At 41.0% G+C, this 13,545-nt stretch overlaps 2 protein-coding genes across 2 annotated transcripts; one reads left to right on the forward strand and one right to left on the reverse strand.

Annotated features, from left to right (window-relative positions):
- The first annotated feature begins 752 nt into the window (after positions 1-752).
- LOC308114587 (putative transmembrane protein 244) lies at positions 753-2,973 on the forward strand. The gene is made up of 6 exons (XM_080471587.1): positions 753-910; positions 1,159-1,244; positions 1,737-1,810; positions 1,902-2,027; positions 2,118-2,162; positions 2,272-2,973. The coding sequence occupies exons 1-6, from the start codon at positions 878-880 to the stop codon at positions 2,364-2,366; spliced, it is 459 nt and encodes a 152-aa protein (XP_080327713.1). The 5' UTR covers positions 753-877; the 3' UTR covers positions 2,367-2,973.
- Positions 2,907-6,686, reverse strand: sgk2b (serum/glucocorticoid regulated kinase 2b). The gene is made up of 12 exons (XM_080471585.1): positions 6,460-6,686; positions 6,111-6,186; positions 5,957-6,026; positions 5,824-5,849; positions 5,265-5,322; positions 5,082-5,165; positions 4,867-4,998; positions 4,523-4,635; positions 3,656-3,875; positions 3,406-3,561; positions 3,236-3,325; positions 2,907-3,154 (listed from the first exon to the last, which is right to left on the reverse strand). The coding sequence occupies exons 1-12, from the start codon at positions 6,524-6,526 to the stop codon at positions 2,993-2,995; spliced, it is 1,254 nt and encodes a 417-aa protein (XP_080327711.1). The 5' UTR covers positions 6,527-6,686; the 3' UTR covers positions 2,907-2,992.
- Positions 6,687-13,545: the final 6,859 nt, after the last annotated feature.

Below are 13,545 nucleotides of genomic sequence, written 5' to 3' on the forward strand. Positions count from 1 at the left end.
CCAGCTCCGCCTCGGAACAAGTGACATTTTCCAACTCGGACCAGTTGAATTGGTTTTGTGATGCTCAGTGAGTCCGGAGCCGCTTCAGGCTCATCGAAAAAAAAATACAACAACCCCAAAACAAAACATCTACAGTCATTTTGTCAACCGATTTCTGCGAGATGTGTCAATGAAAACAATAAATGGTCATACACCCGCGTTTTTGCGCCACGATAATATGAAACTTCCCATTCCCAGTGTGATGTAACAGGAGAGATGTCAGTGGAGGAGACGGCGTGCCATCACCTTTCTCTCACGACACTCCCTCCCTGCGCTTATTTTTTTGATGCGCCCATAACATATATATTATATTATGACAGCTCGTTATTTCACATCGAATTGGTATCTTACTTATTCTTTGTTGGGTAGGTTTAAAATTGATTTGCACAAAGCAGACCTGCAGCAGTCAATCCCTCCCACACTGGGTGTTTCTCCTTTATGATAAGGCTGCATGATACTGGCCGTTTCCCAAAGAATATGCGGGCTTTGGAAACAGTCATTCTCCTTAATTAGCCACGCGCATAACTTCATCTGGAGACGAGCTGGTGCATTTGGGGGAAAGTGTATTTTTTCTTTCTTTCCAGTCAACAAAGGCCGCCCTGATCGGAGGTGAAATGAGTTCAGCTCGGCTTTAAAAAAAAAAAAAAAAAAAAAAAAGCGGTGCTGATGGTGTCCTGTGTTTGTCGCTAGATGGCAGACGGAGTCCAGTTTCTGAGGGATTAGCGGGGTCGTGTAAAGCCGGTCTGCCTCCACCGACACCAACATCTCTCCTCCTGCTGTTACTGCAATATTTGGAAATAATACTAATAGAAAAAACAAATCCAGAGCAAGCCATGAGATGGCATTCAAAGGCCAAGCGGTCGATTCTAAGGTAAGAGCACGACACAACGTGATAGAATATATTCTGTAATCTGCAGCGGATTTGGGAATGATGAGCGATCAGATTAAATAATGAGCTGCCTCGTGTTTTCAGGTGTTATATGCAGATATAATCCACTCTGCTGCCGACAGACTTGCTGCGGTCTGTCTGTTCATGTTGTGTTACGTGGAAAATATGTGCTGCTGGCAGATGGGATCGATATAATAACGTCTCCTTGTGCTTCCCCCTCCCCTGTATAGACCGTGCTGTTCAACCTGCTACTGTGTCTGGTTATATTTTACTCTCTTTTCTACATGATTGGGAGCGTGTGCTTTGGTGCCTTCAGGTGAGAGTCCCTCGCACGCATGCGCAAACGCAATACACGCAATAAAGCCACAAGTTCCCCATGAGATTGCATGAAAGTCTTAAGACATAAACATATTGATTAACAATGCGGCCATCAACCCCAGGACACATGCGCTTTTTTGTCCTTTCTTAGGGACTACTAAATTTGATAAGTAAACATAAATCAGAGCTGTGTCTTCTGTATTTTCATTGTAGTTTGTTTTAATTTTTCTTGTGTAAATTCCTCTTTATTTAGTTTTCATTGTTGCACAAAGCAACCCTGTGACTCTTGCCTGTGAAAAGTGATCCATCAATTTTCTCCTTCCGATTGAAAAATATCCTTCAGCTCCTTCATTACCATGGGAAGCGTTTTTTGCAGCAGATCTAAAAGTGTCAAATATACCAAATGTCAAGACCCGAGTACATTATGCCAGAGCTACAGTGAGATTCATTTAAACTTTAAACTTTAATCCTGTTGTTTTTCTTCATTTAGGTTGAATCACTTTGACGGGCTCATTCCCTTCGACTTTAAGACCGAACCTGCTGAATCCAACTCCAAATACTTGGGTGAACACACGAGATAATTGTGAAGCAATCAGCAGTGAGTGTGTACTTTGTACAGATATAGTATCTTCTGTCTTCTCTGCGTCTCTCTCAGTGAACCTCCTGTCCTTGGAGCTCACCTACTTTTGTAGCGGCCTGTTGTTTGCTGCGGTGGTGAGGAGGCGGGTTTGGGACTACGCCCTCACTGTCACACTTCTGCATGTAATGATCACCAGCCTGGGTAAGCAGGAAGGTAACAGCAGATCGAATCGTGTGCACATTAAAACTAAAGATGTTGTGAAATGGCTTCTTTTTGCTCCCTGTGCTGCAGTGATGTTGGAGTTTCCCACAGTGTGGCAGTGGTGGCTGGCCTTAGGTAAGACAACCATCATGTACAACCTATCAATAATTGATCAGCTGTAACTTTTTGAGTCCGGTTGTTTGTTATTTCTTCTTCAACCCGTTACTTATCTTCTGTTCCATAGGTAGCGGCCTGTTTCTGATGATTTGCAACGGTCAACTGATAGCTTACTTCGCATGCCAGAGTGAGCAGACCTACGCCTCCTTCAGCGTCTACTGATGAACTGAGGGCGGCCTTGTGTGTAAACGCTTTCATAAACAGCCTCGTGAAGTGAGGCAGAAGAGATCAGACCAGATGTTATCGTCCTGCAAGTGACTGCCGTTACTTTCTCCAGTGATGGTTGTTTCCTTTTCGCCACTAAGTCTGCTCACAGTCGCACATGAAGTCAGATTCGGGACGGACTTGTGTTTCATGGTTGCAAAGCATCTGGCGCCGTGGTGTTTTCATGTGAATGTCATATAGAAAAAGCTTTGTGCAGTCGCTGAAAAGTTTTCAGTGCCTTTGTTCGCTTTATATGTAAACAGCAGTATGGAGATTTATAAGATGACTCATATATTTTTTTGCATATAAAGTGTTAAAAATAAAGTCATTGAATTTGTTCTGACTGTGTGAGAACGTCTGTCACAGTGACCTGGTTGGTCCTTATGAATTGATACTAAAATAACAGTAGTTTTCTAAAAATATATCATCATTTAATTAAAGAGTAACTGATAAAACTTGCATCGGATTGCGGTGATGCTGCAAGAATCTTTTCCTCAAGGGTGTAAAAATAGACATGATTTAATAATTGATGACATAGAAAATAAATATTTGAATGAACACGCTCCCCGAAGGGTTTGTTGATGTTATGAAACGGGCACCGCTGCCGCGCTCTCCGCTGGATTCATGAAGGAAAATCCTGGGAAGGCCTCGCTGGCCCCGGCAGCCCGGCATCTCCCATCCACTGAGGCGGGCACAGGTTGTAGCGTGAACTCCGGGTCGATGTAGCTCACATCACAGGGGCTCGTCTGGAGAGGGGGGAGTGGGGAACACAAGGGGTCAACTGTGCGTTGTCTTTAAGAAGCTGCTGATATGTGACGCACTCGTACCACTTGTGGATTGAAAGGTGGGGTGAGTTTCCTGGCCACGAGGTCGTCCCAGTTGATGGAGGCAAAGAAAGGATGCTCCTGCAACTCCACCTGAGGACATGTTAAAAGTTAACCCCTCTGTGATTGAGTGTCGGTGAGCTTATCGCTTCGTATATCATTCGAGCGCTCACAATGTCACGGCTCGCCCCCAAGCGTCTGGAGGCGTCTCTTTCCAACAATCCCTTCAAAAGTGAGCCGGCAGCTTCAGATACTCCACTGCGCAGCTGCAGGGGGGCGTGGAGGATGTTCTCAAACATTCTGGCTTTGTTGCAGCTGTAGAACGGAGGCTGAGGGGGAGAATAGGAATCAGATAGCGATGCAATGAAAAATGTCAACAACAACAACAAGAAAAATAAAGAATCATATTACATTAAAACGCACCAGTCCAGAGATCATCTCAAATACCACAGTCCCAAGTCCCCACCAGTCCACTGCTGGGCTGTAGGAGTGGCCTTGGAGCACCTCTGGAGCGAGGTACTCCGGAGTCCCACAGAACGTGTGCATGATCCCACCGACAGCAACTCCTTCTTTACACAGCCCAAAGTCAGTCAGCATCACGTGGCCCTCGCGGTCCAGCAGGATGTTCTCTGGTTTCAGGTCCCTGCACACAAACAGAAAAAAAACACAAGGGGTGGGTGCAAATTCCCTCGAATGTACTGTTTGCACTATTTGACACTGGTCTACCTATATTTATCTATTTATCTTTTGTGTGCCTTAATGTTCTTTATTGTTGTCAATGTTGTCACATAGTGTTCTATTCTCATTATTGTGTGTTCTACATTTTTATTTTTATCCTTCCATCTTATAAAAACTGTTGTTTCGGTGCGGAACGTGTACTTAATTCGTGTGTGATGAAGAAAGGACTTGGTTTGTTGGATAAATTGAAGGAATTCTCCTAAAGAATTTAAAATGGACCAAACACTGGACTTTTTTTTTTTTCCCCTTGTAATTAATGTCTGGAACAGTGAGCTGCACTACAAGTGTCAAAACTACCTTAAAGTACAAAAGATGAGACATACTTTAATCATGCCAGAATCTTAAAACTCAATCTTCAGAGCAATTTAACAGTCAAAAAGATTAACTCCGAAATAAACCGTTCCCTTTAAAATATCCACACATTCCAGTTCTTCACATTAAATCTTTGTGGCTGCAAGGTTCTGTTTTATAGTATAGTGTTGAAAGAAATGGTGCAAATATTCTTCTTCTTATTTTTTTTAGAACAAATAAATTCAAGGTGTGTACACACACCTGTACACAATACTGAGGGAGTGCAGGTAGCCCAGCGCCGCGGATATCTCTGCGGCGTAGAAAGCGGCTCTCGACTCTGAAAAGGACCCGTCCCTCTGCAGGTGGTAGAAAAGCTGAGGCCGAATAGACAAATGGTCACAAGCAATGAAAAGAGAAATGCAGCAACACAACAGAATCAACGAGACAAATAAAACACGTCATTACTGAAAGCATCCCAGTGTTGATGGACGTGCAAAAAGGTCATGTCGCCCCCATGACTCTTTGCAAGCATACTCGAAACAGTCTGGACATTTAAGCTTCTCCTTTTGTTTTGACCGGCACACGTGTGAATTATTTACACTCACCTCCCCTCCATTGACATAGTCCAGGACGAAGTAGAGTGTGTTTGGTGTCTGAAAGGAGAAGTGGAGTCCCACCAGGAATGGATGTTGTAGTCCCTTCAGCAGCACACTCCGCTCAACCATCACATGTTTCTGCTGCAAAGACGCGACACAACAACGGATGAAGACGGACGGACGGACGGACGGATGGCAGGACAGAAGGGCAGATAGATGAATACCTCTTTCCTCTTGACAATCATCTTTTTCTCCAGCACTTTCACGGCATAGTATCCTCCTTGTTTTCTGTGTCTTGCCAGCAGCACCTGTAAAAGTTTGGGTTCCCCAGTTAACTTCCATTTAGGATTCAAAAGGCCACACTTGCAAGTATAATATACATTTTTTTTAATTAAAACAAATCCCACCTTTCCAAAGCTTCCTCTGCCAATAACTTTGAGGTAGTCGAAGTCTGATGGTTTCATCCTGTTGAAGCAGTGAGGAATTAATTAGGAGGCTTTATTTCATTAATGTTGCACAGATGATTCTCAACAAGCTCTTGTCAACCAGACGCTGCTCACTGGAGGTTCACGTGCTTCTCAAAGTAAAGTGGGAGATAGAAGCTATCAGACTCCTCTCACCTAGAATCAGCTCTCAGTTTCAGTATGAGAGACTATTGCTTTCTCCACAATTCAGATCAAGTTTGAAACCTTCCCAGTTTAAGATGGTTCTGGTTATTTTCTAGTTAGGATGCTCTAGGTTGAGCCTGCCGGGAAACATTTATTCTACTGAGTTTTACATATGTCACTGCTCATGTTTTACATTCTGCCTTCCTCCTGTAGTCTGTACTTTCTGCTCTTATTATAAAATATGCCGGCCACTTCAATATCACTATTCATCAATTACTTCTTTGGCTATGAAGAAAGGTAAATATATTTCCTAAACAGGAATTCGTTCTATTTCTTTGTGTTGAGGGGAATGACTCACTGTGAGGCGTCTCCGTTCGCCGAGCACTGAGGATCAAGAAGACACAGAGAGACAGTCAGTAGGTCAGATTTGAGTTTCATCTCCTGTCGACACTTGGCACGCTCCTGTAAAAAACCTTTTCCCCTCAACTCACCGGACGAGCTTTCTCCTCCTTCCCTTTCCTCAGCTTGCTTTGTCTTCGCAGGATTTTCTGAGTGTCCAGACTTCAGTCACACACAGAACGTAGTTTTAACAAGATTGAACAGAACAATACAAACGGATATTTTCTTTGTGTCTTACTAACTTACTCCTGGCAGATGTGCTGGCTTGAAACAAGCTTGTGTAAGAAGTCACTCAAGCCAACTTTCTTCCCCTTGAGCAGAGCTGTAAGAGATGGCAGGTGGTCGGACCCTTACATAAGATTGCAACAGATGTAGTCACTCAGCAAATGCCTGGCATCACTTTCAAATACTTCACCGAGGTCATGAAACTTAATTTGAGTGCAATTTAAAATCGTTTTAAACGCAACATGCATAGAAACATAATTTAAATACCATATTAGTATTTAGTACACATCTTAATCCACAGAGGTCAGTTAGTGTATATTGTTGTTGGCAACAGAATAAATAAAGTTTGAAAAGTTATTCCTATCCTTACCTGAGAGAAATGACACAACCCCTCTCATTTTGGAGTAGGTCATGGGTCTCTCCTGGGTCACGGTCATCTGGATGCAGCTGGATCTTTATTGAACTAAAATCAGAGGTGAAGCTGAGAGGAGGAGAGATGTCCTGTGGACCCCGCAGTCTGTCTGCAGCTGAGCTGTCCTGAGGACCCTGCAGACTCTGATCCAGCTGAACTGTCCTGCTGCTTTGAGAAAGCCCTCTACAGCAGCAGACACAGGACACAGACGGTGATGCGTTCAAGGACCCTCGGATTTAGTAACGATGAGCGCTTAGTAACCCGTGCTGCGCTTTTAGACCTCGTCAGCATCTGCTGGACTATCTAGGGCAGCCATTCCGACTCCCCGGTTATACATAGTATATATGTTGTTCTATAAACGTGCCTGGCAGGAGAAAAAGGAGAGCTTTGACCGAGTCATTGAAAATGTGAGGTGAGGTAAAGTTAATGCAAATAGTGCGCGTGTTAAAATACAAGTACACAATCACACCATGTATCTGTTCATTTAAGTCGATCGCGTAGAAGTGTGTGTTTCTTGAGGTTGTTTATGGTGTAAGATTTTATCAAGGTCATATGTGTTGCCTATGTTGCTTTGTCCTTGTTATTGTGACTCTTTTTTTTGTCTTTCTATTATGCCGTTTGTGGTGCTTTTGAGTGTCTTTCAGTATGGAAAGAGTCATCAAAATGTGTCTAAATTACAAGTTGTTTTTTTAGACACAAAGAACTGCTCAAAGCATTAGTTTCTTTTCAATTATAATCTATCAATCGTTAGAGGCTCACAGCTGATACTGACGATGTCACCAGTCATCACAAATACAGAAAACTGATTAAAAAAAAAACCACTCGCATACACATCAACATGCAGTTTAGAGTCATCGAGTAACCCTAAAAACATGTTTTTATATTGTGGGTGGAAACTGGAGAACCAGGAGGAACCCCACACAAGGGAACAAGGAGAACATGCAAACTGCACAAAGAAAGCCCCACAAGCCTGGATTCAATCTGGAGATTGTTGTGAGACGTGAGTGCTAACAACTACACCACATTCAGAAAGTAAATGGTAGAATTTACAAAACTTACATGATGGAAATCTTTATTTTCTTAAATTGAATGTATTTTCTATGTTAAAATATCCACAAAAATGCAGATTTGCAAATTCATCCAAATTGCATATGATCAGTAGCGACGTTCAGTTTTCAAAATACAATGAGGTACTTAAAATATGAGCATACTCAAAACGTTTTTTTGATACTTGGAAGTATCAAGAAAAATAAACACACAATTACAGTATTGCAATTGTCATGTCTGTTTTTAAAGTTTGTGTTTAAAGTTTTCAGTTTGTGTGGGTTTTCTTTGGGAGGTGTTGTGTGTCTTTTTAATTAGTTAGGATCGCTGCGTCATCATTGTGTTTGTCATTGTGGTCACGTGTGTCACTTTGGAGTTGTTTTGAGTCTCTTCGTGGTGAAATCGTAGTCTTGTTCAGTGCTTTTCTGAACAAGACACTGGGCCCTGAACGCAACATACTGAAAGAACCATGGTGTAGTCAGTGAATTCTTTCTTTCTTTCTTTCTTTCTTTCTTTCTTTCTTCCTTCCTTTAATGCAGGCCTCTTTCTCACATCTTCCAGTCACAGGTGGTTAAAGTAGGGCTGCATACCAACCATAAATCAGGCGGTGGGATCGCCATGCTGACAGTGTCACATAAAGTGAGTGTCACACACACACACACGCACACACACACGCACACACGCACACTGAAACTGGAGTTATTGCAGTATTTCAGTTTTCCTCGACAGTGGATGAGCAGCAGTTTGACTTTTCAAGCTCAGGATGAATAGTAGGTCACGGAAACTATACTGCACATGTAAAGGCATGCCAGCATTGCGACGGCCCTGGCGTGTGTCCCGTGCTGCACGTTGCAGAAATCGGCAGGGCCTGTCCACACCCTTGGAAGCCCAGTTTCTTGCTTGAGATATATGACCAGTCCTAATGTCTCCCATCTATAGGAGCTGCTTGTTGTTTCTCTGCAGTTTAAGTGTGACGGCATTAAATCCACAATGATCTTTTGGGAATTGAATTGCATATCCAGAGTTTTACATCAACTTGCAATTACATAATGAATGGAAATAGATGGAACATTCGTCTGGCACAGTTGGTGGTAAATAAGTTCTCATAAGACACACTAGGAGGAGGAGACAACATTTTAAGCATGCAGACAAAAAGCCAGTAGTTGGACCTGGCATGAGAAAGAATAAAACTAGAAATGAGCATGAGAAACAAATATGAGGAATGCAACAGGAGATTAGAATAAAAAGTGTGAATCAGATAAATGGAGGTGAAGCTCAGATACTGAAATAACATCAGGTTTGTCCCAGTGTCCATGGAGTCTAAATTTGGAGTGGTAGGGTTCAAGGCAGGGTTGGTACAGGGTGTCTTGGTTACTATTGCAGAAAGTTGATCCTCACAAAGTGACAGGGGGCGGTTCCTTCCTGCCACTGTGAAATGAAGTACCGTAACAATCTGCACATTTCAAGTCAAACTGAAACGCTGTCAGCTTGAAATACATTTAAATTGCTCTTATAGAGAAATGAGGGGCTCTTACAATGTAATCTAGAAATATGCAGTCCATACTGGACAATATAGACAACATTTTTCAAATCAACAAATGCGATTATTTACATCACATTTAAAGAGTACGAATAAAAACATTAAAGTTTAATTACCATTGCCATGGCATTTTGTTTGGTTTTCAATAAGCTGAAAAAACTATTGAAGTGAAGAATAAATGTAAGTTTAATTTGTAAAAAGAAAATATGAATCCATTTTTCTTTCCAGACCACCAGATTAGAGTAATGTGTGACAGTTTGAATGGCTGTTTTACGTAATACAAGTTCAGGGAGGTGCGGTGGTGTGGTAATTAGTACTATCACCTTACAGGAGGCAGGTGGTTGTATAAATCCAGTCTGGGGCCTTCCTCTGGGGAGTCTGCATGCTCTTGCTTTGCTTGTGTTTTCACCCTGTATGCCAGCTTCTTCCCGCTGCACAGACACATGCTTGTCAGGTTAATTATTGACTGGTATTTATGAGTGTGGGATTATTATTATTTTTTTTTTATCTGTCTGTATTGGACCCATTTTCCCTACCATTGTAATTTGGATAAAGCAGATATAGAAATAAATGGGATGATGTACATTTCATCTCAAATCTATACATCTAGATATTAATGAATATCACAAATTTATCGAACAAGCACAATAAGGCTTATTGAAGTGTGATGAATTATGTTCTTAGGATTCATGCTCTGCAAATTCAAAATGGCAGAATTTTAAATATGAAAAAAGTATGATTAATCCTGATTAATCAAGCAAACAAAGACACAAACAAATGAAAATTAGGGGCAAGAGAAAGAGCACTGTTTTTGTCACTTCACACCGTCATTGAAGACCTGATCACCTTTCATTGGTTTTGTTAGAAAAATCCATTCACCTCCCACAACTATAAAACCTTTTCTTCACTCAAACATGGAACAATGTTTTCTGAATTTAAAAGTTTTTGATTTTACATTCTCCAAGCTACAATTCAGTACATTGTACTACAGCTGCACCTAACAAGAAAAACAAAGCCTGAACTGCAACAACTGATAAACTGACCCGATGCTGGAGAGGAAAGCGAGCAAAGCTTTTGTTTTTCAGTCGACTGGGTCACAGCTTGTTTCAGACTTGCTCTATTTTCCAGTGGATGACGAGCAAACATGTAAAAAAAACACACAACAAATGATTAAATTCAACAGAACATCATTATACACTATTAAGGATTAGATAACTGGGTCATATTATAGAAAATAATTGTTTTCTCTATGTCAGCCTCGTCGGTTAATGTGAGAAACAAAACTCGATGTTGCTGGTTCTCGGACACCAGAGCCTCTCAGCCCAAACAGCTTACGTAACATTAATCCTCCATTCTTGTAAAAGAAGAGGAGGATTTTCTTTTGAAAATTAGTCTCTCGGTGATTACCATACCCAATGTTAATGATCTTTGTATGGGTGTGGTGAAATTATTCGTCGGTTGAGAGCAGTTGACGATTATCTACCCAACATCTGGATGGTAAAAGTATGAACGTAGAGAAACATCAACTTAGAGCCTTTGAGTCAATACAGAACCAGAAAGCATCTCACAGTGAGTCATTTGATAGCACACATCCACATTAGAGGGATAAAGATTCTGCATCTTCATTGAAGAGTGGTGAGTGATTTTGGACAATCTCTTCGAGGTCACTGGTTGCTGCAGTTCTTCGCGGAACCTGTAGATGGCGACGACAAACCAGAATAATTTTCGAAGGACTTTTTTTTTTTTTTCCTCTTTCATTTATTTCTTTTTAAACGTTTTACATCATCATGAAATATGAAACAGGAACAACACCTTGCAGCCCATTGTCATTAATTAGTTTTCATGCCAGCTACATCACTTCAATCACATTCAAGGTCAATCAAAGGCCAAATACAACCCAGTCGGCCAAAGGCATTCAATGGAACAAGGTCTAGACCATGAAAGTAGCCCAGTTTGGATTCAGTGAAAGAAGCAATTAATAGTTTTCAAATTGCTGCAGTTTCACTTCTGTAAGCTTAGTGTACCAAAACAACCTCTTTCCAAAAAATGTTCGGTGAATAGCAACATGAAATCAGTGAAACCAATGAATAGACGATTAGCAATAAATTAATAAATACAATTCCAAATCCATTTTAGTAAATATGGAAACAAAAAATGGGTTCAAACTTCTAAGATTTGACAATTTGAAAGACTTTCAATGTTAAAATATTAATAACAGTTCATTAATCTAAATTTTAGGTATTGTCCCACCCACAGAATTAATTGATTAAATAGTTTTTTTTAAGGTGAATTTTTTTTCTGTTTGATTTTTCCCCCCCATACTGCTGCTTCCCATTTGGACACCATAAAATTTAGAATAGAGCTCTCCAGAAAACATGTTATTTGTGCCTAATATATTTCAACCACAATGATTAAATTATAAAACAAAAAGCTGGATGGATTACCTTTATGCACGTATTCGATTGCTGCAGGTTTCTGTTTTTTGGACTATTTTAAACGTCAAGCATCTCGCCACATGTCAAAGGTTGCAAAGTAATAGACGTCTTTCTACATAGATGGATGGATGGATGGATGGATGGATGTATGGATGGATGGATGGATGTCATTAGAAATACAAAATGTGATTTTGATAACATTATTGTGTTGAAGTGTTTCCTCACTACAAGGTCACAGGGTCCCACACCTTCCAATGAAAAAACTCCAGGTCAAAACACGGTGAATATAATCACGTGAATAAAGAGTGACAGATTTTAATCACACTTTTATCAGTTTTGATAATTATTTAATAGATACTGTTTATGTATCTGTATTATAACATTTAATGCTGAAAACTGTATGTACTCACGGCCAACCTGCAATAACTCTGCCGACCACCAGGGGGCCGTGGCCCCACACTTCAGAGAAGGATGAGAATAACATATCAATAACAATATGTTGGAGCTTTGATAACATTGTATGATAAATCCTCCAAATGCGTTGTGGGTTGAAGGGGCCTCCAGAGAGGGCAGGAATTGCAGACTGGCGTTGCTGCTGTGAATCACATTGAAAAAAGCACACCTATCCATGAGGTCATGCAAAAAAAGAAAAGAAAAATCAGTAAAAAACAAATAGAATAGAAATAACTTAACAGCTGTAAATGACAAAATGTCATATTGAATAATAAATGCATGCCATCTTGTCCCTTTATATACTTTCGCTGACTACCCAAATGACATATACAATGAAAGGCATCGGGAATTGTGTAGTAACCTAAACATTGTCTGATCTTTACTTTTCCCGTCTGTCGCCTCGTGCAGATGAAAACCTGTAAGAGGTCATCCATGTGCCAGGAGAGGCTGGGCACTGGTTCCACCAGTAAGACATCAGAACATCTTTTGATATGAGAAACATAGTTACCACACTTGCACAAACCAAGGCCTGCAAGTAGCAGTTTTTGTTCAATTGCACTAGGACAGAGTTCAGAGTTTTACCTTTTGGGGGCGTCTTGTCTCTGTTTCATTGAGTGTCTTAAAATAGATTCATCAAAACAGTAAATGGAAACATTTTTCTTCATCATTTTCCCAAAATGAGCTAATTTCAATGATACTTTGTGGTGCAAAATACTGTGAAATGTCTTAAAAAAAACCTTCTCCAATAACTGTTGCATTATGGGTGTTTTTTTACAAATTCACCCTGGCAGCATGGATTTTAAGACTAATAACAGGTTGCTCACAATGACAGAGCCATCGTTCATGGCAGAATCACAGATTTCTCAGCTCGGGTCTGTGGTTACATTTACACATAGCTGATTATTTACAAATATTTATATTTCAAAAAAGAAATTACACAAAGCTATTAAAAAAAAACCTTGTTAGGAGCTACTATGCCAACAAGATGCATAAATCTTGGCCAGTCAATCAGAATCCTGGAAAACTGGAAACACGGGTCGCACACACATATGCTGATGACGCTTCTGTCACATTCTGTGACGTTGAACTCAGTCTCCCTCAGTCTCCCTCCGTCTCCCCCCGTCTCCCCCCGTCTCCCTCAGTCTCCATCAGTCTCCATCAGTCTCCCTCAGTCTCCATCAGTCTCCCTCAGTCTACATGCAAACACAAAGATGGAGTTTTCCCAAATCTCCACTTTGTCTGGAGTTTTCAGGGGGAGTTTTTTATGGTGACTTGCAGCTTTGGTTATGTGGAAACGAGAGGGTCCAAAACACATTGAAATATCACCGTTTTCACTTGTTTTTGTTGTTGTGTAAACAGGGACTCAATGTCGTGTTGCATCTCATGGGAAATTTTACTTTTTGAGAAAAAGGGAATATTTTTCTTTTAAGATTTTGCCAGTTTGCCTGGTGGTTTGGCCACACTGGAGCTTCTTGTGGGTCGGTTTCGGGCTCACGGGCTTTATGTTTGACAGCCATTGTTTATTCCTTCAGGCGCGCTCCCTGCGCCAAGTCTCCCAGCGGGAGCGCGCGC

This window comes from Lipophrys pholis, assembly GCF_963383615.2.
Source record: "Lipophrys pholis genome assembly, chromosome: 9".
NCBI lineage: Eukaryota > Metazoa > Chordata > Actinopteri > Blenniiformes > Blenniidae > Lipophrys > Lipophrys pholis.